Source organism: Arvicola amphibius, chromosome 15, assembly GCF_903992535.2.
Source record: "Arvicola amphibius chromosome 15, mArvAmp1.2, whole genome shotgun sequence".
In the NCBI taxonomy this organism is placed as follows: domain Eukaryota; kingdom Metazoa; phylum Chordata; class Mammalia; order Rodentia; family Cricetidae; genus Arvicola; species Arvicola amphibius.
This window is the reverse complement of record NC_052061.1, coordinates 14,499,031-14,526,994: the sequence shown is the minus strand read 5'-3', so window position 1 is coordinate 14,526,994 and position 27,964 is coordinate 14,499,031. Positions and strand designations below refer to the sequence as shown.

Here is a 27,964-nt window from a genome sequence, read left to right as displayed (position 1 = left end):
GAAGACCACAGAAATTAATAAAGACAATTTTTTTTTACTTAAATAGATTCAATAAAAAGTCAAACACACACACAAACACATCTTAAAATAGACTCTTAGACACGAAGTGCGTGTTTCTTCTCCACAGTACTGTGCAGAGGGGGAGGGCAGGGGGCGGAGGTCCCTCCCTAGTGTCCCGGCAGGCTGAGTACCAGGCGGCGGGGCCAGCTCCGCCGCGATAGCCCCCTTCTCCCTCCCTGTTAAATACACAAATATATTATATTCAATATGAATTCGGTCTCTTCCCAGAAAAAAAAAAAGACATACAAAATACGCTGACAGTGGAGGGGGAGGGGCCATGTAAACGTCGAGGTGGAGGGACTGGGCGCAGGCGGGAGAGCCAGAGTCCAGTGTGTGTGCGGCGCCCCAGGCCTCCGGGCGGATGCCCATCGCCTGCCCCCCTCACCCCAGTGGGGGGCGGGCGCCCAGCCTTCCGGGCTGGGGGTGTCCGTGTGGGGCGAGGGAGGCGCTCAGAAGGCGTGTCCTTTGACCCCCAGCAATAGCTGGCAGCCGTTGCTGACGTGGGTCATGACCTTCTGCTTGAGCTGGGCCACTTGCTCCCGCAGGAGGCCCGCAGTACTCGACAGCCCCGCGTTCTCAGCCTTCAGCGTCTTCACCTTGTCCTCCAGGCGCGCGATGCGCTCCAGCTTCCGCTTCCGGCACTTGGTGGCCGCCAGCCTGTTCCGCAGCCGCTTTCGCTCCACTTTGATGCGCTCCTGGTCTTCCATGTTGATGGGGGACACAGGCGGCGTGGCGTCGCGGCTGCGTGCCTCTGGGACGGTCTGCGGTTCCTCTTTAAAGGCGGAGGCGCCGCGACCCAAGCCCAGCTGCGCCGGGTGGCCGCCCGCAAAGGGTGGTGCATGTGGGAGGTAGCTGATGGTGGCCGTCGGGTACGAGCTCCCAGTCCCGACAGCGGCCCCGGCGCCTCCAGAGGATGCAGAGGCTGGGGAATAACTGCTGAGGTTGGTGTAGACGGGAGGCGGCTCCGGACCAGCGTAGACGCCCCCTGGCCCGGCCTGGGGACCCCCGCTGGCGCCCAGGGACACATTGGGGGGCGTCACGTGGTTCATCTTGTGCAGGTCGTCCAGGGCTTTGACAAAGCCGTCCGCGAAGCCCTCCTGCTCCTCGGTGACGCCGCCCCCTGTACCTCCACCGCTGCCACCCCCACGGGGGTAAAAGTACTGTCCCGGAGGCGTGGGCGTCGTCGTGATCACGCCGTTGCTGTTGGGGACGATCAAACGCTCCAGTTCCGTGGAGGCGAGCTTCAGAGACGCGCCTGTGTCTGATCCCTGACCCGAAAAGTAGCTGCCTGCCCCACTGCCCTCTGGGCCCGGGCCGCGCGCTCCAGGGCCCTTGAGACCCCGATAGGGATCCGCCAGGTTGAGCGCCAAGGTGGGTTTCAGGAGTTTGTAGTCGTGTAGAGACAGACTGCCAGGGGTTCGACCGTATCCCGCCGTTGCGTATGAGTCGTCGTGATAGAAAGGCTGTTCCATTTTCGTGCACATCCGGGCGGTCTGGGAAAGGTCCCCCTGAAGGGCCGCCCCGGGCCTCGCTGCGGCGAGCGGCGAGCTGTCCTCGGCTGCGGCGGGACCCGGTGTCCGGTCGCGCGTCCTCGGGAACTGGAGACGGTCGGCAGCGGCCAGTTGGCAGCAGTGCGTAAAAGCGCTGCCGGGTTTTCGGACCTCGTCTCTCCCTCCGTGGTGTGCCCGCTCCCTCGGCGTCGCTTCCTTCGGTTCCCCGCTCCCCGCAGGATCCAAAACTGGCCCGGCCACCGTCAAGGTCCCCACCGCGCTGCCCCAGCCCCAAGCTTTTATACCGAGTTTGTCAGCTACGGAAGTGCGCTCTGATTGGCCGATGCGGGAGCCGGGCCCCCGCGGCCCCCTCCTAGAGCGTGGGGAAGGGGAGGAGGCGGCTCGCGTCACTGTCAGGAAGCGCGTGTCCTTGTAAACAGCGGCCACGAGCCGGGTGGCTCTGCGCGGCTGCAGGGGGAGGGGCTGTAGGGATGGAGACACTCCAGCCAGGGATGTTGAGGGGCTGAGGCACACAGCGGTTAGGGCTGCGGGAGTACACCTAGGTGAATATGAGAGCTTGGTGCGCAGCAAGTAGGGAAGGGGGACCTCGGAGACACCCGGTAAAGTCTCGAGGGACCCAGGGTACCCGTAGCTTGAGAACTGACCATACACTAGAAGACCCCATCAAGCAGGGAAGGCACAAATCGGAAGGAATTTGTTAACATTTAATCCAGGGATTAACTGGAGGTCCCAGGTACAAAAGGCTTGAAGGACTGGAATTGTCACAGGTGGAAGGGGTAAGGAAGCGGGGCTCGGATACCTATTGTGCAAGAAATGAGTAGGGAGGGGTTCTAGAGGCCATAGATGAGTCTGAAGATTCTCCTATAAGTGGAAATGGGAAGGCATTGTAGATATGAAGAAAGTGAGCAAGGGTCTTGGATACACTGAGGTAATAGAAGAGGTGGAGGATGGGAACATGGCTACCAAAGGTTGGGGCTACTGTGGCCACTTGCACAATTTTGATGGAGAGTTAGATGGGTCAGGGCACGACTTCCGAGCTCCAAGGGCGATGACAGTAGGGTATCTGAGATCTGCCTGAGAAGATGACTCGGGGGATCCCAGAGACAAGGGACTTGTACGAATAGGGCTATACCTCGTGGGTGGTCCCTAGGCACCTGTATAGCCTGGACCCTAAGCCCAAAGCCCTTCCTTAGTCACCCTGGGCTCGCCCGATACCCTGTCAGCTCTTGGAGAGCCGACGGGGCGGGATAGTTGGGGCGCGGTCGCCCAACCCCACTCCCTTCCTTAGAAACAGGCTAAGGAAAGAGAGCCCAGGCAGGAAGTGTGGCAACAGCCCCGAGGGGGAAAGAGCCCGGCCCTGTCTCGTCATTCTGAGCCTACAGGACGGTGCGCCCTGCCCTGGGCCCTGCCAATTCTGCTCCTGAGAAGAGGAACCCGGGCAAGCGACCCCGAGGAAGTCACAGCCCAGCTACAAACGCCTCCAGTCACTGTCTGTTCTCCCCCATCTAGTAATGGTTCAGCCTGCAGTCTCCGGCGACTGCTAAGCCTGGCAGCCCGAGGACTGTTCCATTGACCCTCTGGAGGGGGGGGATGCAGCCTGGGAGCGGGGCCTCCATCACCAAGGAAACAGGCCGGAGTCCGCGAATTGGATTGGGGGCGGGGCAACCCCCCTGAATTTCTCCCCAAGATCCATATTAGGGCACAGGAAGAGGTGGGACCAGTGCAGTCTTGGGGCGGAGAACTAGGAGCCAGGAACCCAGGGTAGCTGCCAGGTCCCAGGGCGCGCCCGGGCCCCCGGACGGCTAGTCCGGACCAGCCTCGACCGCCACCCCCGGGGGCCCCCCGGCGGCCTGACCCAGCCCCGCGGAGCAGTTCTGGGGCTGAGTCCTGTCCCGCCCGACTGGGTCGGACGCAGCCTGGCAGGTCCCCGCCTGCCTGAGGGCCTGGGTCGGACTTTGCCCCTGGCCCGCCAGGGCGCGGAGGGGGCGGGATGATGCCTTTAGGCATCCCCGGCGCCTGGGCAGGCTGGTACAGGGCTGCCTCCTCCCCTGGGTATGTGCCCTTCCCTTCTGCCAGAAGATCTAGGGTCCCCTTTCCCCACCCATGTCTTTGAAGTCTGGATACTCCTCTTACCTACGTCCATTTCAGTTGGGGGTGAGTGAGGTACCTAAAAGAAGGTCCCTGCCTTACTAAGCCGGCTCCCTCATCTGGGGACCTTTCCACTCAAGTCGCAGGGAGAAAATGGAAGAACTCACAGCCCCTTCTCCAGGAAGGGCAAGGTGGAGGTTTAAATAACAAGGTTTCCAGTTAGACAGGTGGAACTTCCAAGCAGTATGGGAGCCACCAGAAGAAAGGGTGAGAGTTCCATCGCTTCCTCTTTCCCAGACTCAGGTCTCTCTGGGAAGACAGAGGAGGCTTCTTTAGAGAGAAGCTTAGGGACAGGGGCTAACAGACTCAGAGATCACCTAGTGTGGGACAGAGAAGGAAATTGAAAGAGGCAAAAGAGAAACAGCTGGGAGGGGGGAAGGGGGGAAGTCCAGCAGAGTAGGGACATTGGAGAGGAAGGAGCTGGGGACATCCCAGTCTTTGAAAGATCCTTGTGACCCTTAAGTGCTCCCTCCCATCTTGCCCTTGCTTGAACAGCTCCCCTCCCCCACCACAGTCTCAAGGGAGATTCCAGAAGCCGCTGAGTCTGCGGGCATGCTGCCAGGCCTGTGTCTCCTGCCCATGCTAATAACTGCAGCTGACATGTGGCCTGGCCCGAGGGGGTGCTGGCCGCAGCCTTTGGGGGCAGGGCAGGACGGAGGGCAACATGTTGGGAAGCCAACCTGCCTGTCCCACTGGCCAGGAGGCCACACTGACTCACCCATGCCACAGCTGAAGCTGGCTAGGCCAAAGGGAAGTCCTGGAGAGAGGCCAGGCCTGCCCAAAGAGGGTCCAAAGGGAAGACAAGAGTGGGTGGCTAGGGGCAAGAAGGCAGAACAAGGGGAGACACCCAGAGAGACAGATGGGGCAAGGTTAGTCTTCTGCAGACATGGAGACGGGGAGATACTTAAGACAGGCAGACAGACTGTCTGAGAAATAGCAATTATTATTTTAATAGCTAACACTTATATGGTTCTTACCATGGACCAGACCCTGTTCTAAAGTGGCTTACATAAAGTTGGTCATTGGCTACTTCCAATGATCCAGGCAACTGCATGCTGTATGAGTTTCCATTTAACATATGAGAAATTGAAGCAAAGGAAATGAAGGACCTTTAATAATTGTCTCAGAGCTAGAAGAACTAGAATTGATATACAGTCTGTGGATCAGCTGGCTACCTCCTGAACACTACTATGTTGTAGAGAGGCATTTATGGAGAACCAGCAACATACAAATCTAGTGTGCGTTTTGCAAAGGGCCTATCTTTTTTCCTCAGTGGGAGAAGTAGAGTTTAGCACAGAAAGATGATAGTGGCCACTCTGCCAGCGTGGGGTCTTCCTTCACACTTTCTGTCTGGGTGTTTGAGCAGGGGCTGGGGAAGAGGCCAACCAGGGAGGGCAGGGCCAGCCAAGCTGGTACAGCCGGTTCCAGGCCCCTACCATTCTCACTCTTGTGGCCTGGGCACCACCTCCTCAAGTCGCCCTGCTGGCGCCAGGCCTGTCCAGTGTGGAGGGTGTGAAGACAGCCCCTCCCCCACACTGCCTGGGCTACAGGTCAGCACCAGACTGGCTTTTCCTTGCCAGATTTGCCCAGATCCCAGGACCTAGGGCCAGGGGCTACCTCTCCGGGTAAGGAGGAAGTTCACCCCCACCCACCCACGGTTTCTCTGGGGCTTTTGGCCTTGGCACCAGGGACTTCTCCTTCTTATAAATAGTTTGGTGACCGTTCTCCTCCCTGGCCCCACTGACCGGTGCCAGCGCTGCCACCAGGAAACTGGGCTGGGGGCTGCCTGTGAGTCAGCCAGTGGGCAGGCTGGGGCGGGAGCCCACAAGTCACAGCACCCCGTCTCCTGTCCCTGCCCCTGGGTGTGGACTGGTGGCTGGGCCAGAAGAAGCTAAGAATCAATCCCAGAGGTCTTCATCTTGGAAGGCCGCCAGCCGCCTCCCTCCCCTATTCTGCGGTTTTAGGGGTCCATTGCCCCTCATCTGGAGAGGAAGTTGCTGGGTTTTCTTGGAAACAGGCTCTATCCTCACACTGATTCAACTGGGCCCAGAGGGAGTTTCCCATACGGCTGCCAAAGACTTGGGGGCCTGAGCTCCAAGGTGTCCACTTCAAGAGAGAGATCAGTAGAAAACAACCAATCCTGCCTGACAGGGGAAGCGGGAGAACATCAGGGAAGTAGGGGTGATGTTGGGAGAGGAAGTGCCAGGATCTCTGGGCCCCACAGAACCTCAGCAAGGGGTGTGTGAGGGGGGTGCAAGTGTGGTTGGCCTGTTAGGGCCTGTGAGAGTACATGAGGTCTGCTCAGGGCTTCTATCTGTGTGTTGGTGCAACCCTGCAGGGGGTGTGGGCTTGTTTGTGAGAACTCAGTTCTGCTTTATGTGGAGGGGGTGAGGGTGAGGCATGCACGCGCTCATGTATGTGTGTGTGTGTGTGCACGTTCCATTGGGTGGACAATATGTGACTCAATTCTGGGCATACATATGGCTAACATATTTGTATTTGGTTTGTGTGTGCAAGGTACATGTTTTGCCTTATGTGTGTGAAGTGTCTTTATGTTTATATGTCTCTGTATTTACGTGGATAGCCTGGAACTGCTGGCCCCTCCCCCATACATATAGACCAGCCATGGCTAAACATATATTCCAAATGGGCAGGGGGGAAAAGGGGACACATTTTGTGTCTGGTTTTTGTGGTCTATGTGTGTCTATGAGAGGGAAAGAGGAAAGAGAGAAGCCTAGTTGGTCTGTATGTTGTGTGTGTGTTATGTGGTCTGTGGCTGCTTGTGTGTGTACGTGAGACAGCATGAGGCCTGTGTGGTTCATGAGCAGTCTGTGTCACCAGCCACAGCTCTGTCAGGGTCTCTCCATGCTCGTGTGTTCATGAATGCTGGGCTGTGGTCTGCTTCTGCCACCCTGCACTAGGTATTATTGTCTGTCCAGACTGCATCTGAGAATGTGTCCATCTGTACCCTCCTGTTCATCTGTTGGTTAGAGCCATTAAGAGGTGACTATAGCTGGACATGGTCACACAGGCCTTAATCCCAGCACTCAGATGTCAGAGGCAGGTGGATCTCTGTGAGTTCTAGGCCAGTTGGGTCTGCAAAATAAATTAAAATTCCAGGCTAACTGGGGCACAGTGAGACCCTCTCTCAAAAAAATAAAAAACAAAATCTCAAAATCATTGTGTGTAAGTCTTCATCTTCAACTGTATGTGCCACGATTATGTTGGTAGGTGCCTGGGGCACTTTGACATGGTATGTAGGTGACTGTGCCGCCTCTGCACATCTGTCTATAGAAATGTTTGTCGCTCCTGTTTCTGTATAGTAATAATACTGCTTGTGCATGTGGCCTAGAGGCTCTTAGTTCACTTCTGTCCTTTCTGGGAATGTCAAACCACAAATGTGCACTTTTGTGTGCTGATATCCAGTCTGTGTGAGAGCTGGTTTATCTGGGTCACACCTATCCTATGAGCTTTGTTTGAAATTCTGGGGATTGAATCCACTGCCTCATGCTTACTAGACCACTGAGCTACATCCCAGCTGCTCTGTCTGCTTTTGATCTGTGGTTGCCTTTGTGAGTTGTCTCTCCCCTCTACGACTGAGTACATCTCCAGAGTCCTTGTTCTTGTCTTGGCTGTCACTGTCTGGGCCACTGCTGGGTGTCTTAACCAGATGGATGGCTGCTTTCCCTGTCTGTGTGTCTCTGACTAGATGTCTTAGTGGCCTGGGCACAGAGGTTTGTTCCTCTGGACTGGCTCTCTCAGGGTGACCTTGTATTTGTGTACATTCTTGCAGAGCACCCCCACTTCACCCCTCCCCCGCAGTCTAGCCACCCTGGGCCATGTTTATTTTGCCCCTGTCTATGTCTGCCCTGCCCTGGGAGGGGCTGACCCTCTTGTCTGTCCAGCTAGCTGTCCACAGGATGTTCCCGAGACGTTGTTTCCGGCCACCCGCAGGTCAGGACCCAGGCGTCCAGGGTGGCGGGGGTGGGGCTTTATCGTGGAGGGGGGGTCCTTGTCAGGGCATGAGAATGAGGGTGGGGGGCGGGGAAGGGACTAACCCAACAGGTTCCGCCTCATTCCTGCCCCGCCTCTCACTTCCTGGGTGCCAGCCTGGGGCAGGGGTGGACAAAATGAACCCCATGGCCTCAGAGTGCGTGGGTGGAGCATGGAGTAGGTGTTTTCTGATGGGCACCTGGACACTCAGGTCTGAGACACCCCTCCCTACCTCTTATGTCCAACTCTGAATTCGAAGCGTCCCATCTATTATTCATCTAATCAAGACAAGTCCTCAACGAGTTGGACATCATTTTCAGATGGGAAACGAGCGAGGGAAGAGACAGGATTTGGACCGAACCGAACTCTGTACGCAGCTGCAGCTAATGCTTCACAAGACCCACAGTCAGCTAAGCAGCCACCTTCCCCCTCTAAGCAGGGTGTCTGTGGGGTGTAGGAGCCCCAGTCCCCGTGAGGCCAAGCTTTCAAGGGGGTACCCGCTTGCTCTGAGTCAAAAAAGCCCCTGGATGAAATGAATAAGAAAACGATTTTAACCGTTTCATTGCCACGATAGGTTCTGCCAAAACTTCCTGTGGGCTGGTGGGCGGAGACACCGGGTTCCCGGAGACAGGACGGGGGAAGCTGTTAATTGAGGGATGGGGGAAGTGCCCCCCAATGACTTTCGCTATGGCCAATGAAAAGGGACGCCTGGTCTCCTGTCTCCTGAGGGGTAACCCCTCACTGGAGGTCTTCAGAATTTAATTCATAGTCCTGGATGTCGGGGGGGGGTCCCAAAGTCCCCTCCCCAGGGGCCTGAGTCATGCATAGGGAAAGCCGCGAGGCATGAGTCACCGATGAAGAGCAAGGGGAGTGAGGCCGAGTGCGGCCTGGGGACCCCAGGGCTGGTTTGAGTCACGCACGCCCTGGCCTTACTGACCCCCAGCCCTGCGGTGTTGAGATCAGGAGCGGGAAGCACATGGTCGGAGGGAGGAAGGGCAGAGCGGGAGGAAGCAAGAGCCCGGCAGATCCAGGAAGCTGTTTCCATGGCAATGGGGGGGGGGTCTCAGCTCTCTGAAGGAAGGTCTTCCCAGCAGGGACTGCCCCGCCCAGCGAGATGGGGAAGCCCCCGTTTATGCGGCTCTGGGGCCCGGAGTTTCAGATTGGGCAGGAAGGGGTTAACGGCAGTCCTCCTCTCCCCCCCTCCCCTCGGAGTTTCACCTGCTCCAAAGTCTCTGGTTCAGCCGTACAGGGCCCCGCGCGCTCCCGCGACTGCCCCCGCGCGCTCACGCACACGTACAGCCACCCCACCCCCGGCTTACAATAGCACGCACGCACGACCGCGTCGGGCTCCACGCACGCAGCGAACTCCGTCGTGTCTCACGTCACGAAAGACGCACGCGCCCCCGCAGTGCGGGGTGGAGTCCTCCCAGAGGGAGAGTTGCAGATAGCGACAGTGGTACGCATGTAGCTGCCTCCACTGAGTTGGCTGTCTGGTGTGACTTTGACATCCTCATCCACACACAAGGTCACAAACAACCCTGACCCACAGTGTCACAGGGACACAGGATACACCTGCTGCACTCTAGAGAAACCCCTGTTCAGGCAGCCCTGCGAACATGGACCCAGTCACAAAGGGACTTAAATCTAGAAGCACAGTTTCTCAGTATATCAGCCATATAAAGTGTGTGACAGATACACAAACGTAACCATATTCACACACAGAAGTTTATATATGCCACACCATTGAGGCAAAGCATACCATTCTCTGTCACCTGGGATTTGGGCTGTCCCACAAGTGCCCCTCACATGGAAATTATGGCTGAGACACATGGTTGAGACAGTCATGTCATCACCGAGTTATCACAGGCAGCACACACATACTTTGACTGTTAAAGGAGTGTGGTAAACCAGACCCATGATAAGGGCACAGTATCACAGGAAACAAGTAGTGTGTCCAATAAAATAATCCGTTTCTCAGAAACATGGATTCTGCTAGGTTGTAGAACAACAACAAGAACACCAAGTAGTAGGGTATGGTTACAGACAGATTCAGGTGCCAACCTGAGGTGTCAGTTGTCACACATTTCTCACACAAAGAATATCACAGACTGACCCAAAAAGAGGATCATATTGAGAAGCCTGTAGTTGGCAGACACAGGAAGACCAAATCAGAACAGAACAGTCTCATAGACTCTGCTTGGACTATGCAGAGAAAAATGAGGGGGTGTTAATGAGGCTCCCGGGTAACCCTAAACCCCAAATTTTGTTTTGAGACTTGGTAGCCTGAAACTTAAGTAGGTCAGTCTACCCTTGAACTCAGAGATCCACCTGCCTTTGACTTCCTATGCTGGGATCAAAGGTGTGCACCACTAAGGCTGGCTGACCAAATTTTTGGTTTGTATTTTTGAGACGGGGTCTTAATATGTAGACCAGGCTGAGTTTGAACTCATAGAGATCCACTTGGTTCCTTCTGAGTGCTGGGTTAAAGGCGTACACCAAGCTTACTGTGTTTTTTAGACAGTGTCTTACGGAGTCCAGACTCACCTCCAACTTGCCTTGAACTCCGGATCATTTGTCTGCCCTTCCCAGGTGCAGATATTATAGGTATGCCCCACCCACCACTCCTAGCTTTTTTTTTTTAAGTTTCTTTTTTTATATATTTTTGAGTGTTGGCCTACATGCATGTATGTGCACCAGTTATGTGTCTGTATGTAAAATCTTCTGGTACTGAGTTATGAATGGTTAGGAGCCACAAAAACAAACTGGGTCCTCAGCAGGAGCAGGTGCTGTTATCTGCTGAGCCATCTCTCCAGCCCCTACACTCATCTTTTATAAACCTGTGTATTATGCAGAGATTGATGTCCTAAACTTCTTGACAGTCATCAAATCATACACACATATGCAGTTGTATAAATTCCAGGATCCCAAGACAAAGGTGGAGGCTACACCTACACAGACATGAGCATACTTCCCTTGACTTAGGAACACAAAATGGTATGATGGGAGCAGGGTAGGAGCTCCTGTGGAACTGGAGTGACCGAGTGCAGGGAGACTGTCAGTGTTCCCATGGTAATGGCACATGGAATGCACTCAGAGGGTTTTACATATCCAGTGTGGGGGGGGGAGTGGTGTCCTCTGTGTCCTCTGGTTGTAGAACCCAGGGTCTCCATGCCATCTGTGATGACGGGATCCATGTCCAGATGTGCAGGCTGAAGGGGATAGGCTGGGGTCCAGCTGTGGCCTTAGGGAGGGGCTGAGTCACTCATTTCCCAGCAGTACAGCCCAGGCTGGGCCCAGCTGTCCCTGGAAACAAGCAGGAGGAGGTGGGATCCCCAAACCAGCCAGAGATTACTAATCCAAACCTGCAGAGTGGGGCCTCTTGGTTCCTACAAATGGAGGTCTTCAGATCTCTGCAAACTTTGAGGTTCACTACATCTAAAATGCCTTGGCATCCTTCTAATATGTGGTCAGTCCCAAAGGAAAGGTTTGGGGCTCTTTTTGCAGAATTAAAGGCACTTAGGTCAACAGCATTGCTCCTTGGTTGTAAAAACAGATTGCAAGTCTTCCCTGCTGCCAACATCACAGCCTCCTTTTTCTCCCTAAAAGATGGGACTCCTTGCCAACCAAGGGGAGAGCAAAGTACTTTCATTTATCTATTTGTTAACACATTTACTTATTTACTTTGAGATAGGGTCTCTCTATGTGGCCCTTGCTGACATGGACCTTAACACAGTAATTATTTGTCTCTGCCTCCAGAGTGCTGGGATTATGGGCAGGCACCATCTCATTCAGTCCCTAACCTCCAGTTAAATCTTTTTTTTTCTTGTTTGTTTTTGGTTCTTCCAGACAAGTTTTCTCTGCTTATCCCTGGCTATCCTGGAACTCTCTCTGTAGACCAGGCTGGCCTTGAACTCAGAGATCCACTGGTCTTTGCTCCCTAGCTTTATTAAGTTATGACTTGCTGAACATCTAGGATGTCTATATCACATCAACATTGGAACAATTTAAATCATCCTCCCAGCTGGACACTGGTGGCACATGCCTTTAATCCCAGCACTCAGGAGGCAGAGTCAGTGGGGATATCTGTGAGTTCGAGGTCAGCCTGGTCTACACAGTGAGTTCCAGGACAGACTCCAAAGCTACACAGCAGAGAAACCCTGTCTCGAAAAAAACCAAAAAATAAAAAAAAAAAATAAAGAAAATGAATAGGGAAACCAAATACCAAATAAATAAATCAATAAGTCACCCTGCCATACACAAATAACTGGATTCTCAGAGTTCTTCTAAACTTCAAAGTCCCTGTAACTCCTTATCCCAAATTTTTGTGTTCCAGATGTCAGCCTCACATCCTTCACATTCTTACAGTCATGGTTCCTGGCTATGGTGCGCGTGCGTGCGTGCGTGCGTGCGTGCGTGTGTGTGTGTGTGTGTGTGTGTGTGTGTGTGTGTGTGTATGTATGTATGGGGGGATAGTATAGCTTTGTTTCGCTTTGGGATATCCACTCTCTGGTGGATGTGGGCTAGGGGAGCCAGCAGCAGCTCCCAAGCCCATTGGAAACCAGTCCATTCCCAAGCACGTTCCCTCCATCCCTCTCCACAGGTTCCCAGAGACTGGCGTCTGGAAAACAAGGCGTGAAGGGGTTGTGGAAGTGTGAATCAGCCTCCAAGCTCTCTGGTGTGCGCAGCTGAGAGCTTGAGTGGGTTGTAATCGAGTGTCGGTGGTAGAGACTGACAACCCTCTTGTAAGACTGAGGGCGGGAGGCTGATGTCACTAGGCTCACCCCACTGGGACAGGGTCGTTGGATCAGGGATCAGGGCTCAGGGCGCTGGATTCCGGCTCAATATCGCGCCCCGCCCCCCCCACCCCGACCTGAACCCGCCCCAAAGCAGAGTCGGCCCTGCTCCTCCCTCTGGGTACATCTAATAGCCTCTAATTACAGCATATTACCCCACCCGCCTGCGGGGGAGGGGCTTTCATTGGACCCAGGGGTCAAAGGACGCGGTCTGGGGCTTTACCCCAGGCGTCAAAGCCGGTGTACTTTGTAGCCGTTTTTTTTGCTCATCTGCAAAACGTGATTTGCAATTTTTTAAAATAATAGTGTTTAAAATTAAAACAAACAAACAAAAAACAAAATGGGGAATTAAAGTAGCCCTTGACTCCTAGGGTCGTGGAGGACATTCAAATGTCTGTGAATATATAGCTTAATGTAGAGATTGGAAATAGTAAGCACTCCACAAACGATGTCTGGAGACTATTAGCAATTGATTTCTTTCTTTAGAGCCCTCTGCGATCGTCAAAGCTGGCTCAACCGGTGGACGCACCCTTTTCCCTGAAGGTTTACCTGCGGTTTGCGCGCCCCCTGGTGGCTGTCAGGCGACCCGCAGTTTTGGCCTGGCCAAGTATTCTAAGTGCTGGAAGCGCGGGCGGCCGGGAAGGAGCAGGGAGCCCAGTGGAAGGAGACTCTAGGCTAGGCAAGTGCGTGCGTCCTTCCCTCGGGACGTGTGCCTGCTCGACCCTTCCTGCTCCCGACCACATCCGTCACTTCTCCGGAGAGGCCTCTTTTATTAATACCTCTCCGTCCATATAAAGAAGGGCTCTGATCACAGCGCGGCCAAACAGGAGGCTTTCTTTCAGCTTCGGGGAAAGAGCATGGATGTGCCTCTGAAACTGGGTGCGGGAGATCCGCCTTAGCAGGATCATGAGGACCACTCCGCCTCAGGAGAGGCCACGAGGAGCTGAGGCCGCCACTCTGCCGTCAGCACGGCTGAGCCAAACTGCCACCTAGCGGCAGGACGAGCGGCAGCCTGCGTCCCGCAGCCAAGATGGCGAGGGGGCGGAGAGGCAAGAGCTCGCGTTTGGGAGCGATCACGTGTTTGAGGCGGAGCCTGTGCCTAGGGGGCGGGGTGGAGCGGGGCGGCGCTCTAGGCCGAGCGGGAGGTCTGGGCTTCGGGCTCTCGCTGGTGGCGGACCCGGAGGCTGCTGCTGCGCGCCGGGGCTCCTTGGCCCGGATCGAATTCGATCCGGAGCCATGAGTGTGGACAAGGCCGAGCTATGCGGGTCTCTGCTCACCTGGGTAGGTCTGGGGGGCGGGGCTGGGTCAGGTGTGTGTCCTCTCTTCTCGCCCTGTCTTGGTCTTCTCTCCTGTCTTGGGGCTGGAAGGAGGAATAGGTCGTAGGCTTGCTGGGCCGTTGGACTCTGACCTGACCACCTGCCCCTGTCACGTGGGCAGGCCTGAGAGGCAAGAACAGGTGAGGCCCCGCCCCTCTGGGGCACAGAGCTGGTCACATGTCAGCAGTGGGGACCAGGTGACTCATGGTAACTCCCTGACTTAGGCTTGTAGGGTTTGTCGGGCTAGGTGAAATGGGGCCACGCCCCCTCCTGCCCAGGTATGTAGAAGCCACGCCCCCGCAGAGTTGACGTGGTGGAGCTACAGGCTAGTGCCTTCCCAACCCTTGGAGGTGTCTGAGTGGCTGGGGCAAAGTCTGCCAAAGAAGAGTTTCATATATTGAATTTTCCTGTTGCCCCGTCCGGCCCCCTTTAGTTGCAGACGTTCCAAGTTCCACCCCCCTGTGCCAGCCCCCAGGACCTGAGCAGCGGACTCGCCATAGCCCATGTGCTGAATCAGATGTGAGTGGGGCTGAGTGGGAGGATCCCGAGGGACTCCCCAGTCAGCTCATCACACTTTTCTCACCCCTAGAGACCCTTCCTGGTTCAACGACGCATGGCTCCAGGGCATCTCAGAGGACCCAAGTCCCAGCTGGAGGTTGAAGGTGACAGGTGGACTCATGACTAGGGAATAACTAGAGGATGGGTGTAAGGGGTGGTCGTAAAGGGACAGTTAGACACATGTCCTGCATAATGGACAGGCGGACCTTCCAGGAGAAGGGCCAGATGTGGGATGATCAGCGAGCAACCACAATAAGACAAAAGTTTGCCATCATTCTTGTGATGTGGGCAAAAAGCATATACACAAACAGATGTTAACTTCCAAGAGGTATGGTGGCAAATGCCTATAATCCCAGCTATTTTGGTATGCTGAATCAGGAGGATGGCAAGTTCTCCAGCCTGGGCAACTTATTGAGCTCCTGTGTCAAAACTTTAAAAGGGGCGCCAGGAATGTAGCTCAACAATAGAGAATTTTCTCACCCTACCCAAGGTCCTGGGTTCCATCTCTAGTAGCGGGGGCTGTAGTGGAGGTGGTAGCCAGGACACGTGACACATGTGGGATCCCAGGGCTTAGGAGGCAAGGGGATCAGAAACTCAACGTCACCCTTGGTGGCTATACAGCAAGTCAGAAGCCATCCTGAGCCACGAGAGATGTCGTTTCAAAAAACAAAGTTGGGCTGGAGGAATGGCTTATGCCATTATGAATACTGCTCTTCCAGAGGACCTGAGTTCATTTCCCAGTACAGCTATCAGGCAGCTCTGAACCCCTTGTAACTCTAGCCCCAGGGGATCTCACACTTCTGACCTCTCCAGGCATGGACACACACACACACACACACACACACAGTAATTTAAAATATAAATCTTTAAAAAAAACCAGTGAGTGCTATAGTGCATGCCTTTGGTTCCAGCACTTGGGAGCTAGAGGTGAGCGGATCTCTGTGAGTTCAAGGCCAGTATGGTCTACAAAGTGAGTTCCAGGGTAGCCAGAGGTACACAGAGAGAAACAACCAAACAAACGGCAACAGGAGGTGGGTAGGTGCTTTCTTGAGATGGCCTTATCTCCATGTTATACTTGGAGAAATGGTTTTCCATGCACAGGGAACAGTGGTTGCAGAATTACCTAAAGTGGAAGTGAGCTGAGTGAGGAAGAATGAAGAGGTCAGAAGAAAGAGGAATAGATCAAGAACTGAAGGACTGGGCTGGAGAGATGGCTCAGTGGTTAAGAGCACTGCCTGCTCTTCCAAAGGTCCTGAGTTCAATTCCTGGCAACCACATGGTGGCTCACAACCATCTGTAATGAGGTCTGGTGCCCTCTTCTGGCCTGCAGAGATACACACAGACAGAATATTGTATACATAATAAATAAATCAATATTAAAAAAAAAAAACTGAAGGACTTAGATCACCAAGGGCCCAGCAGGTCAGGGAGGCAGAATCGTTTGGTTGGTTGGTTTGATTTGGTTTGGTTTTTTGAAACAGGGTTTGTTTGTGTAGCCCTGGCTGTCTTGGGACTTGCTCTGTAGACTAGGCTGGCCTCAAACTCAGAAATCCTCCTGGCTCTGCCTCCCACGTGCTGGGTTTAAAGGTCACCATGCCTTGCAAGTATTCTACTTTAAGTACTATGGAAAGCAGGGAATGGTTTCAGCAAAAGAAAGACACAGCCTGGATTCACTGTTTAGAAGCTCCCCCTAGCTGCTTGTGGGGGAGGAATGAATGCAGCGTGGACAGCAAGAATAGATGAAGGGCAGCTCAGAGGGCCACAGCCAGCCTAGGATCCAGCAGTGAGGGCAGGAAGCATGGCTCCATGGAAGAGCCTTCGTCTACCATACCTAACGCCCTGGGTTTGATCTCCAGAACTCCTACCCCCACCACGCACACACACACAGGTGGGAGATGAGAAGCAGTGGGTACAGGCATCCAAGTGAGAGGTGACGTTAGTAGTGCCAGGTATCAAGAAGCCATTGGGTTCTGGGACTTGTGAATAAAGATGGTCAGGTAGACACTGAGTACAGGCAATGCAGGTCAGCCCTGGGGAGGATATTTAGAACAAGACCAAACAACGAGGGGATAAGCAGTGAAAGAAAATTGAGGTGGGGTGTGGGGAGGAAGTGAGGATAGATTTGGGAGCATTGCTTTAGGCTCCATGCATAGCTAACTCCTTGGCCTCACCAGGTCAGGAAACTGGAGAAGATCTTACAGAGCTTGATGGAATATTCGAAGGATGTGAGTAACTGCAAAGGGCTTAGGGGGCTGGGCTGGGAGACAGTTCGGTCTGTGAGCCCTGACATCTGTCTCCCCTCTGTGTTCTCAGGTTCTGGGACATCCCGTATCGGAACAGCTCCTTCCAGATGTGAGCCTCATTGGCGAGTTCTCAGATCCTGCAGAGCTCGGCAAACTGCTTCAGTTGGTACTGGGCTGTGCTATCAGTTGTGAGAAAAAACAGGGTATGAGGAGGGCTAGCGGGGAGGAAGCCAGAGAGCTCCCAGAGGACACCCGGGGGATGCTCTTTCCTCTCCCATTCATCCCTACGCTCAGCCTCTTACCTCCACCTTCGTCCTCAGAGTATATCCAGAGAATTATGACACTGGAGGAATCTGTTCAACATGTAGTGATGGAAGCCATCCAGGAGGTGGGTGAGGGCATCCCCTGTGGCAGGCCAGAAGTGTCAGGGGAGGGGACATTGGGCAACTGGGCACAGCCCTTGCCCTGCTTGGTAAGGTCTGGCCTCTGCTTGGAAGTCAGCGGTTCCAGACCAGTGTATGTCGGCTGTAAGTCAGAACCCTGTAGCCTCAGAAGTATTGGCCTTTTTCTGCACTGGAGGGAGCCTCTGAGCAGGCGTTATCTGGGTAAACTAGCCTCGGAGAGGGGCAGGAGAGAGGTCCCTAGGCTGATGTGCAGAAGTTCTGAAGGCTCTTTCAGCCAGCCTAGCTCATCACAGTGCCCCCCTCCACAGCTCATGACAAAAGACACTCCTGATTCCCTGTCAACGGACACTTATGGGAACTTTGACACACAGGTAATGGAAAGGCTTGTCCTTATGTAGTCCCGACAGCAGTGCTGAACTTCAGATCCTCCTGGTGCAGGAGCATCTGGTAAAGGGCTTGTTACCCTTAAACTTAATCGACCATCCCTGTCTCTCCGGTCTTAGCCTCTTCCCTTGCCCCATCTCAGGGGTTAGAAAATTACTCTTCCATTTTCTGAGGACCCCAGCCCACTCTTAGATCCTGGGGTTCCTTGACCCTTCCCCAGGGCCCCTGGAAATCACAGCTTTTCTCCTCCCTCCCTTCTGGGACTGGAGCACCAAGTCCTTCATCTCCCACCCATTGTCCGTCTCCTCAGTCCCGAAGATACTATTTCCTGAGCGAGGAGGTGGAAGAGGGTGATGAACTTCAGCAACACTGCCTAGACCTGGAGCGCCAGGTGGGTGGGGCTGAGGAACAGGGCCACTTGCATAAACCTACCTACGTAAAACCTGGTTCATGCTCCAGTTCACCCAGTCTCCCCCACCCACAGCTTGTACTCCTTTCAGAGGAGAAACAGAATCTGGTGCTAGAGAACGCTGCCCTGCGGGAGCGGGTGGGCCGCTCGGAAGTGGAGAGCGCCCCCGGCCTCACTGCTAAGAAGCTGTTGCTCCTACAGTCACAGCTAGAGCAGCTGCAGGAGGAGAACTTCAGGTGTGATCAGCTAGGGTTGGGGCCAGGGCACTGGGGCCCACGGGCATCCTTCTGATGTCTTTCCCCTGACACCCCAGGCTGGAGAGCAGCCGAGAAGATGAGCGGCTACGCTGCTTGGAGCTGGAGCGGGAGGTCACTGAGCTGCAGCAACGGAACCAAGTGCTGACCAGCCTCTCCCAGGAGGCACAAGTACTGAAGGATGAGATGGATGAGCTTCGGTAGGTGGCAGGTCCCGAATGCCCACCGCGTACCTGCAGCATCGACACAGACCGCTCTCTGGTGCTATGGTACTCCCAACCCCTAAATGCTAAGTAGACTTATACATCATACCTCCTAGGCTCAGCATGCCGTCCTGAACCACACAGTACCCACTAGGGCCCACTTTAGAGAGACCTCCTGGATCCATGGAGCCCCCTTGGTTTTACAGTGTCGTTAGCCAACACCCGACAGCACAAATACAGCTCCTCCATGCAATACTCTCCAGACCCCACCATTTGGATCCCATCGTGCTGCTGGATTCTAGGATGTCCTCTAAGAATGTATCATCGCAGCTCCCTGTGAACCTGCTGTGCTTTCTGTATCCCCAAAGACCTCTCCTCTAACCCTATATATTCTTAGAATGCTAACACACCCAGAGAACATCCCACATTGCTTCTGAAGACTCCTCGCAGCTCCCCCATGACTCCAGAGTGTCCTTATTACTCCCTTGTTGCCCCATAGCTCTTCCATGTCTGTGTACTTTCGCTCCCGAGAACCTCTCCGTTATAACCTGTTACCGTAATGACCCCTACCAGAACTACAAACCTGACTACCTTCACCTCGAACCTGAATCCCTCAGGCTGAAACCCTTCCCTGCCCAATATCCCAGCTGCCTTCTGAAATTTCCACTTCCTGTGCCTCTCTCAGACAGTCCTCCGAACGTGCAAGGCAGCTGGAGGCCACTCTGAACAGCTGCCGGAGCCGCCTGGGTGAGCTGCAGGAGCTCCGGCGGCAGGTGCGGCAGCTGGAGGAGCGGAATGCGGGCCATGCCGAACGCACGCGCCAGCTGGAAGAGGAGCTGCGCCGTGCGGGATCCCTGCGTGCCCAGCTCGAGACTCAGCGCAGGCAGGTAAGGCAGGTAGCACCATCCCTTAACGGCTGGGCCCATCGCTGTAGTCCACTCCCAGCATAGCTCTGCAGCCACGCCCTCTAGATGCACCCCTCCTCCGGCTGGGTTTGTAACCCCACTTCTTCTCAACACTCTTTCTCCCAACTTCTAGGCACCACTAGGTCCCTTCTAGACCCACCCCCTCTTATGGTTCCACCCCCTCTAAGGATTCTACCCCCTCTTCTGCTGCTCCTTTGCTGCCCCTCCTATCTTTGCTGTCTTCACTCCTCCCTTTCCCCCCTGGTTTTTCTGTGTAGTCCTGGTTTTCCTGCCTCTGCCTTCTGAGTTCTATGACTGAAGGTGTACTCCACCACTGCCAGCTTCCAGCTCTCTCTCTCTCTCTCTCTCTCTCTCTCTCTCTCTCTCTCTCTCTGGTTGTTTGAAACAGGGTTTCTCTGTAGCTTTGGAGCCTATCCTGGAACTAGGCTTGTGCCATCACCGCCTGGCCTCTTTCTCTCTTTTTTAGATAAAGTTAATGTGGCTGGGTGGCAGTGGTGATGCATGCCTTTAATTCCAGTACTTGGGAGGCAGAGGCAGGTGGATCTCTGAGTTCAAGGCCAGCCTGGTCTATAGATCGAGTTCCAGGACAGCCAAGACTGTTACACAGAGAAGCTCTGATTTGAAAAACAAGAACAAACAAAACAAAAAATTTATGTGTATGGGCGTTTCCTCTGCATGTGTGTCCATGTGTGCCTGTGCTCATGGAGGCCAGAGGGTGTCAAATCCCCTTGGACCAGAGTTAGAGACAGTTGTGAGCTGCCACATGAGTGCTGGGACTCGAACCCCTATCCTCTGGAAAAGAGGAGCTAGTGCTCTTATCTGTTGAGCCATTTCTCCAGCCTCCAACTTCCCTTCTTTTCTTACGTTACTTTTACTGATTTTGTGTGTGAGTGTGTGTGTGTGTATGTGTGAGTGTGTGTGTGTGTGTGAGTGGGTGTGTGTGTGAGTGGGGCTCAGAAGACGACTTGCAGGAGCTGGTTTTCTGTTTCTGCTCTGTGGGTTCCAGGGATTGAGCTCAGGCTGTCAGGCTTGAGGAAAGTCTCTTCTCCACTGAGTCTCAGGTGCACTCCTCTTCTGCAGGTGCAAGAGCTGCAAGGCCAGTGGCAGGAAGAGGCCATGAAGGCTGAGAAGTGGCTGTTTGAATGCCAAAACCTAGAGGAAAAGTGTGACTTGGTGACAAAGGAGAAGGAGGTGAGGCCTCAGCCCTGCAGCCCAGTCTCTACCCTGTGTGTCCTGGGATAGCCCAGTTCCCAGGAGGTCGAACTGGCATCGTGCATTCTGTCCCTGTAGCGGCTGTTGATGGAGAGAGACTCTCTGAGGGAGGCCAACGAGGAACTCCGCTGTGCCCAGCTTCAGCCTAGGGGATTGGCTCAGGCTGGTGAGGTTCACATCCGGGTTGGGGATGGTCTGGGGCTGTACTTTTTTGTTCTTGTTGTTTTGGGGTTTTTTTAAATACATTTTTATTGATATTTATTGAGCTCTACATTTTTCTCTGATCCCTTCCCTCCCTCTCCCCTCCCCCTTAAATCTTCCTGCAAGGTCCCCATGCTCCCAATTTACTCAGGAGATCTTGTCTTTTTTTACTTTCTACTTCCCATGTAGATTTTATCTATGTAAGTCTCTCTTAGTGTCCACATTGTTGTCTAAGTTCTCTGGGATTGTGGTTTGTAGGCTGGCTTTCTTTGCTTTATGTTTAAAAACCACCTATGAGTGAGTACATGTGATAATTGTCTTTCTGTGTCTGGGTTACCTTACTCAAAATAATGTTTTCTAGCGCCATTCATTTTACTGCAAAATTCAAGCTGTCGTTATTTTTTTCTGCTGCGTAGTACTTCATTGTGTAAATGTACCACATTTTCCTTATCCATTCTTCAATCAAGGGGCATTTAGGTTGTTTCCAGGTTCTGGCTATGACAAACAAAGCTGCTATGAACATGGTTGAGCACATGTCCTTGTGGTATGATTGAGCATCCTTTGGATATATACCCAAAAGTGGTATTACTGGGTCTTGAGGAAGGTTGTTTCCCAATTTTCTGAGAAATCACCACACTGACATCCAGAGGGGTTGTAACAGCTTACACTCCCACCAGCAATGCAGGAGTGTTCCCTTTTCCCCACAACCTCTCCAGCATAAGTTGTCATCAGTGTTTTTGATCTTGGCCATTCTTACAGGTGTAAGATGGAATCTCAGAGTTGTTTTGATTTGCATTTCTCTGATGACTAAGGATGTTGAACATTTCCTTAAGTGTTTTTCACTGTCTCTGTCTCTGTTGAGAGTTCTCTGTTTAGGTCTGTACTCCATTTTCTTTTATTGGATTATGTGATCTTTTGGTGTCCAATTTCTTGAGTTCTTTGTATATTTTGGAGACCAGATCTCTCTCTGATGAGGGGTTAGTGAAGATCTTTTCCTATTCTGTAGGCTGTCGTTTTGTCTTGTTGACCATGTCCTTTGCTTTACAGAAGCTTTTCAGTTTCAGGAGGTCCCGTTTATTAATTGTTTCTCTCAGTGTCTGTGCTGCTGGGGTTCTGTTTAGGAAGTGGTCTCCTGTGCCAATGTGTTCATCAAGTGTACTTCCCACTTTCTCTTCTATAAGGTTCAGTGTGGCTGGCTTTATGTTGGGGTCTTTGATCCATTTGGACTTGAGTTTTGTGCATGGTGATAGATATGAGCCTATTTTCTTTCTTCTACATGTTGATATCCAGTTATGCCAGCACCACTTATTAAATATGCTTTCTTTTTTTCCATTTGATATTTTTTCCTTCCTTGTCAAAGATCAAGTGTTCGAAGATGTGTGGATTGATATCCGGGGTTTCTATTCGGTTCCATTGGTCCTCCTTTCTGTTCTTATGCCAATACCAAGCTGTTTTCAGTACTGTAGTTCTGTAGTAGAGTTTGAAGTCAGGGATTGTGATGCCTCCAGAAGTTCTTTTATTGTATAGGGTTGTTTTGGCTATCCTGGGTTTTTTGCTTTTCCATATGAAGTTGAGTACCGTCCTTTCGAGGTCTGTGAAGAATTTTGCTGGGCATTGCGTTGAATCTGTAGATTGTTTTTGGTAAGATTGTCTGGAACTGTACTTTAGTCCTCAGAGATGGCCCTTGAAAAGAGAACCCAGGAATAGAGACCGTGTGTGCAGCAGAAACCTGAAGATTTTTTTGTTTTCTTCAGACTTCTCGTTGGATCCCACTCCTTCTGGCCTGGAAAATTTAGCAGCCGAGATCCTGCCTGCAGAGCTCAGGTATACTGGGGCTTCCTGAGGCTCTGGACCCATCCAGGCTAGACTCTTCCTCAGCCCTGCTCTCTTGGTGCTCCTGCTCGGCCCTACTGGTTCAAAGGCCCTTGAGAGGCTTTTCAGTGCACAAATGAAGTCCAGCCCACGTGACTTTGCTCCGGAGGCAAAATTCCTACATCTTGACTCTGCTTACTTTGATCTGAGACTCGGTTCCTGCCCTGGTATCACTTGAGTCCTTGCTAGGTTCAGTTCCTTATACCCTGCTCTAGGCGCTCCCACCTAGCGCTTCCTGTTTCCACAGCTGGGTACAAGTGTTCTAATCCACCCCAGCCCAACCAGAGCGCCTCTTTGGAGCCCCTTCCATCGTGCCCAGGTCAGCCCCAGAGCCTGAGCCACTGGAGCCTGGTCCTCAGTACTCCCACCCCAAGTCAGGCTGGGCTCTTTCCAAGGCAGCAATCGGCCCAGAGTTTCACCTCATGGGCCCTCTAGGAGGACAGCCCTATTCCTCCCTGTTCTCAGAGAGATGCTCCTGCCGCTCCAGCTGGAGAACAAGCGGCTACGCCAGCAGGAGGCCGCGGACCGGGAGCGACAGGAGGAGCTGCAGCGCCACCTGGAGGAGGCCAACCGTGCACGCCATGGGCTGGAGACGCAGCACCGGTAAGAGCCCTAGTCAGCTTGTTTGGAAGGGAGATCTACAGGCGACTGCGTGCCAGTACTAAGCACCCTTCCCCATCAGGCTGAACCAGCAGCAGCTGTCTGAGCTGAGGGCCCAGGTGGAAGATCTACAGAAGGCCTTGCAGGAGCAGGGGGGCAAGGCTGAGGATGTGAGTGCCCACCTCCTCCCTGCCTGGCCCCCCTAGTACTCCCCAGTAATCTTCCTTTCTCCCCACCCCACTGCTGCCTGATGCCCAATGAAGGCCACTGTGAGTACTCCAGCCCAGGGAGGCACCCCATCGTTACCACACAGGTTTTCAGACCTTGTTCCCCGCCCCTCACTCCCTGCTGCTTCTCTCCCCCAGCCCACCCTGCTGAAGAGGAAACTGGAAGACCACCTGTAAGTGCGGAGAGCCATCACTCCTGGGGTGGGAACCAGTGGGCTAAGGTGTGGAGAATTGTGGGTGAGGAGGTCCCATCAGCTCAGGTCAAGTGCACTCTTTGTTTTGAGACGGGCTGTCGGGCTGTCGTGTTACTAAAGCCGGCCTTGCTCTCAAATATGAACCTTTGTTTGCTTTAATTTATTTATTTTATGTATATGAGTGTTTTGTCTGCATGTTTGTGTACCACATATGCCCATGGTGTTCAGTGGAAGGGCTCCCATCCCCGGGAATTTGAGTTACAGGACAGCTGTGAGCCACCCACCATCTGGGTGCTGGAAACCATACTTGGGTCCCCTACAAGAACAGCGAGTGATCTTAGCCCCCTCTTTTTTTTTTTTTTTTTTTTTAATTATGAAACAAGTTTTCTTAGCCCAGACTGGCCGAGGCTTTGCAGTCCTCCTGCCTCAACCTCCCTCCTAGCATTACCATTAGGCCTGACTCAGAATCTCTTTTAGAAAAAGTAGGAGGGAGGGGGCTGGAGAGATGGCTCAGCAGTTAAGAGCACTGACTGCTCTTCCTAGAGGTCCTGAGTTCAATTCCCAGCAACCACATGGTTATTCACCACCACCTGTAATGAGATCTGGCGCCCTCTTCTGGCCAGCAGGCAGACATGCAGACATGCAGACAGAACATAATAAATAAATATTAAAAAAAAAAAGAAAAATAGGAGGGGCTGGAGAGATGGCTCAATGGTTAAGAGCATTGCCTGTTCTTCCAAAGATCCTGAGTTCACTACCATCTGTAATGAGATCTGGTGCCCTCTTCTGGCCTGCAGGGGTACCTGCAGGCAGAACACCATATACATAATAAATAAATTAAATCTTTAAAAAAAAAGAAAAGAAAAAGTAGGAGATGGTGGCGAGTGATTCCAGCACTCAGAAGAGAGAAGGAGGAGGGCAGGAGTTCAAGGCCATCCTGGTTAGTGTCTCAAGCTAAGGGCAAGGCACACACACACACACACACACACACGGGCACAGACCACCTCGCCCTAGTGGGGTTCTGCGATCAAAGCCCCAGCCACGCGTGTCTCTGACTTAGTGGTAGATCACTGGTCTGGTATGCACAAGACGTTTGGGTTCCGTTCTTAGTGCCACAGAAGTAACGAATAGAGATCGCCCTGGGCTTGAGAGGGCTCAGTAGTTAAGCTCACTTGCTCGTTTTCCAGAGTAGCCAGGTTTGAATCTCAGTCCCCATGTCATGTGGCTCACAATCACTTGTAACTCCAGTTCCCCAGGTACACAGACACATGTGGCTTACACTCAGACCCTCCATCACAAATAATAAATCCTCAAAAACAAAACAAAAAGCAAACAAAAAAAAAAAAACCCACCAACTTTGGCTGCTGGGGTGAAGAAGGAAAGGAGGTGTTGAAAGGGGAGGAGGGCGGCAGCGAGGAGTGGTGACAAGGACCAGGCCAACTTGGGGACCACGGGATGGGAGACAGTTAGACAGAGCAAGGAGGGCCTGGCTATCATGCAGCTTCTGGTCTGCTGGGATACCACTAGGATGAAAGAGAAGCCAGTGGTCAGGGGCGTCTCTGCTGTAGAGTATCAGTCTAGAGTTCAGTGAGATACTGGGGTGTGGCCCAGTGACAGAGCACTTGTCTAGCATGGACAAGGCCCTGGGTTATATCCCCACATCACAGATGGATGGATGGATGGGCAGACAGAGATGCCAGCCCAAGACCATCCACTTCTTCCGTGCCCACAGGCAGAAGCTGCATGAGGCTGATCTGGAGCTGCAGAGGAAACGAGAATACATTGAGAAGTTGGAGCCTCCTACTGACAACAATAGTAAGTGGGGTTGGGGTTCAGCAGTAGCCAGGGCTAGAGGGAGCTCAGAGTGCAGCACGGAACTTAGAGACCTTTTTGTTCTGCAGCAGCTCGTCGGATTGAGGAGCTGCAGGACAGCCTGCAGAAGAAGGACGCAGACTTGCAGGCCATGGAGGAGCGCTACCGCCGCTATGTGGACAAGGCACGCACGGTAAGGATGCTAGGTGTCCACTATCCGCCCGCCTCAGGTCCTGCTCCTTGTGCTTCCCATCAGTTCACATCTCCTGGCAGTTTATATTTCCCTGCCCTCTGCATTCAAACCCATTATACCACACCATGTCATATCCTAGGCTTCTGCATGGTGCTACAGCCACGTACTGACATATTCTTTGTACTCCAGTGTGTCAAGGGGGTCTGCAAAGAAGCTGTGGGCCATAGCTCAGTGATAGAACTTCTGTCTGGGATCTACCAGTGAGGTGCTGGAAACGTTGCTAAGTGATAGGGTGCTTGTCTATGATCTACCAGCCAGGGGCTCACTAACAACACTTGCTTAGCAGGCAGGAGACCCTGGGTTCAGTCACTAGCATTCCAAAGAATAAGTAAATATATCACATAAAGCCAAAGAGGAGGCCTGGGTGGTTCAAGTTGTATTCCCAACTATTCTGCAGGATTAGATGGAGTGAAAAATAAAGAGCCGGGCATAGTGATATACTCCTTTAATTCTAGCACTAGGGAGGCAGGGACAGGTAGCTCTCCATGAGTTTGAGGTCAGCCAGACTACATACTGAGACTTTGTCCCATATAGATGATAGATAGATGATAGATAGATAGATAGATAGATAGACAGACAGACAGACAGACAGACAGACGGACGGAAGGAAATAGATCAGGTGTGGTGGCACCTTGTGACTCGGAGGCAGGAGAACCCTAAGTTTGAGGTCTGGTCTGAATGAGACGCTGTGTCAAACAGAACAAAATAGTGCTGGTGAGAGGACTGTGCTCCTGTGTGGGGCCTTAAGTTCAACCAGTCCCCAGGGCGTCATTATAATCAAGCTCACTCTCCTGCAATTTTTTTTGTCTAATCCCTAGGTCATTCAGACCCTGGAACCTAAGCAGCGGCCACCCACTGGGGTGTCCCCGGAACTCCAAACCCTGAGGAAACAGCTGTGGGAGCGGAACATGCGAATACGGCACCTGGAGGTAGGTTTCCTTGTGCCTCCGCGCGGCCATCCGCACACCCAAGCCCCTGACTCTTGCTCTCCTGGCAGATGGACTATGAGAAGAGTCGGAGTCAGCGGGAGCAGGAGGAAAAGCTGCTCATCAGTGCCTGGTACAGCATGGTAAGCGGGCTGCCTCCGCGGGCGGTGTGTCAGGCTCCCACGGCTTAGGTAGGCACACTTACTCCCTGTCAATCATACCATCTCTCTAGGGTATGGCCTTGGAGCAACGGGCTGGGGAAGAGCAGGCTCCTGCCCACGCCCAGTCCTTCCTGGCACAGCAAAGACTGGCCACCAATGCACGCCGAGGACCCCTGGGACGCCTGGCTTCTCTGAGCCTTCGCCCCACTGACAAGCACTGATAGACTTCAACTTCCTGCTGCCTGCTGGAGTCCTCCAGCTCATGTGGTACCCAGCTTGGGACCTTGACCTTGACTGAGGTTGTGACTTCTGCCCTTTGCTTCCTTAGCTGGGAGAGAAGGGGAGAGGCAGGTAGCAGGTGGTGCAGGCCAATCCTTTTTAGCAATGTGATTCTTATCCTTGATTCTTCTTCTGGGTCTCATACTACCTGGGAAGAGCCTGATTTTATATTTGAAAAGAATAAAGATTTTAAATCTATCGTGAATGGACTCTGAACACCATGGTAAGGAATAGAAAGTGGGCTAGGGACACAGACTGTTGTTTCTAAGAAAGCCTTGTCTTATCTTGCATTCTTTTTTCCCTCCCTCCCACTCTCCCTCCCTTCCTTCCTTCCTACATTTTTTTTTACATGTATAAGTGTTTTACCCTTGTGCATGTTTCTATACTATGTATGTGTTTGCTGTTTACAGCCGCCAAAAGAAGGCATCAGATCTCTGGAATTAGAGTTAAGGATGGTTGTGAGCCACCATGTGGGTTCTGGGAGTTGAACCCTGGTCCCCTGGAAGAGGAGCCAGTGCTCTTAACCACTGAGCCATCTCTCCAGGTTCTTGTCTTGCATTCTTATGGGGTTTTTGCTTGTTTGTTTTGTTTTGTTTTTTAAATTTATTTATTATGTATACAATATTCTGTCTGTGTGCACGCCTGAAGGCCAGAAGAGGGCACCAGACCTCATTACAGATGGTTGTGAGCCACCATGTGGTTTCTGGGAATTGAACTCAGGACCTTTGGAAGAGCAGGCAATGCTCTTAACCGCTGAGCCATCTCTCCAGCCCGTTTGTTTTGTTTTGAGACAGGGTTTTTCCCCCTGGCTGTCCTGGAACTCAGTCTGTAGACCAGGCTGGCCTAACTCACAGAGATCCACCTGCCTCTGCCTCCCTCATGCGAAGATTAACGATGTGTGCCACTATTGCCCAGCTCCAGCTTTTCAATCCTAATAAAGTGTGCGTGACCAGCAACGCAATGACAGATGAGAATGCTAGAGTTTTTGTTGTTATTATTTGTTTTAAGAAGCTGGAGAGATTGCT

The 27,964-nt window shown here is 52.9% G+C and overlaps 2 protein-coding genes across 5 annotated transcripts; one reads left to right on the top strand and one right to left on the bottom strand.

The window, feature by feature from the left end:
* Positions 1-14: 14 nt before the first annotated feature.
* On the bottom strand, positions 15-13,932 carry Junb (JunB proto-oncogene, AP-1 transcription factor subunit). Its single transcript, XM_038312283.1, has 2 exons — positions 13,783-13,932; positions 15-11,015 (listed from the first exon to the last, which is right to left on the bottom strand). Exon 2 carries the CDS (start codon positions 1,542-1,544, stop codon positions 510-512), a length of 1,035 nt encoding a protein of 344 aa, XP_038168211.1. The 5' UTR covers positions 1,545-11,015; positions 13,783-13,932; the 3' UTR covers positions 15-509.
* Hook2 (hook microtubule tethering protein 2) lies at positions 13,616-27,144 on the top strand. Of its 4 annotated transcripts, none has more exons than XM_042054189.1 (22): positions 13,616-13,786; positions 14,255-14,340; positions 14,411-14,483; positions 16,554-16,604; positions 16,693-16,825; positions 16,943-17,010; positions 17,335-17,397; positions 17,721-17,801; positions 17,895-18,055; positions 18,133-18,273; positions 18,962-19,163; positions 20,283-20,393; positions 20,493-20,580; positions 22,370-22,439; positions 22,953-23,090; positions 23,170-23,257; positions 23,453-23,487; positions 25,241-25,323; positions 25,413-25,513; positions 26,392-26,502; positions 26,571-26,642; positions 26,732-27,144. In XM_042054189.1, the coding sequence occupies exons 1-22, from the start codon at positions 13,742-13,744 to the stop codon at positions 26,879-26,881; spliced, it is 2,151 nt and encodes a 716-aa protein (XP_041910123.1). In that variant the 5' UTR covers positions 13,616-13,741; the 3' UTR covers positions 26,882-27,144. The 4 variants fall into 4 exon arrangements, with proteins under 4 accessions (XP_041910123.1, XP_041910122.1, XP_041910125.1 ...); XM_042054188.1 differs by having other exon boundaries at positions 13,617-13,786; positions 25,410-25,513; XM_042054191.1 differs by having other exon boundaries at positions 13,621-13,786; positions 16,693-16,788.
* Positions 27,145-27,964: the final 820 nt, after the last annotated feature.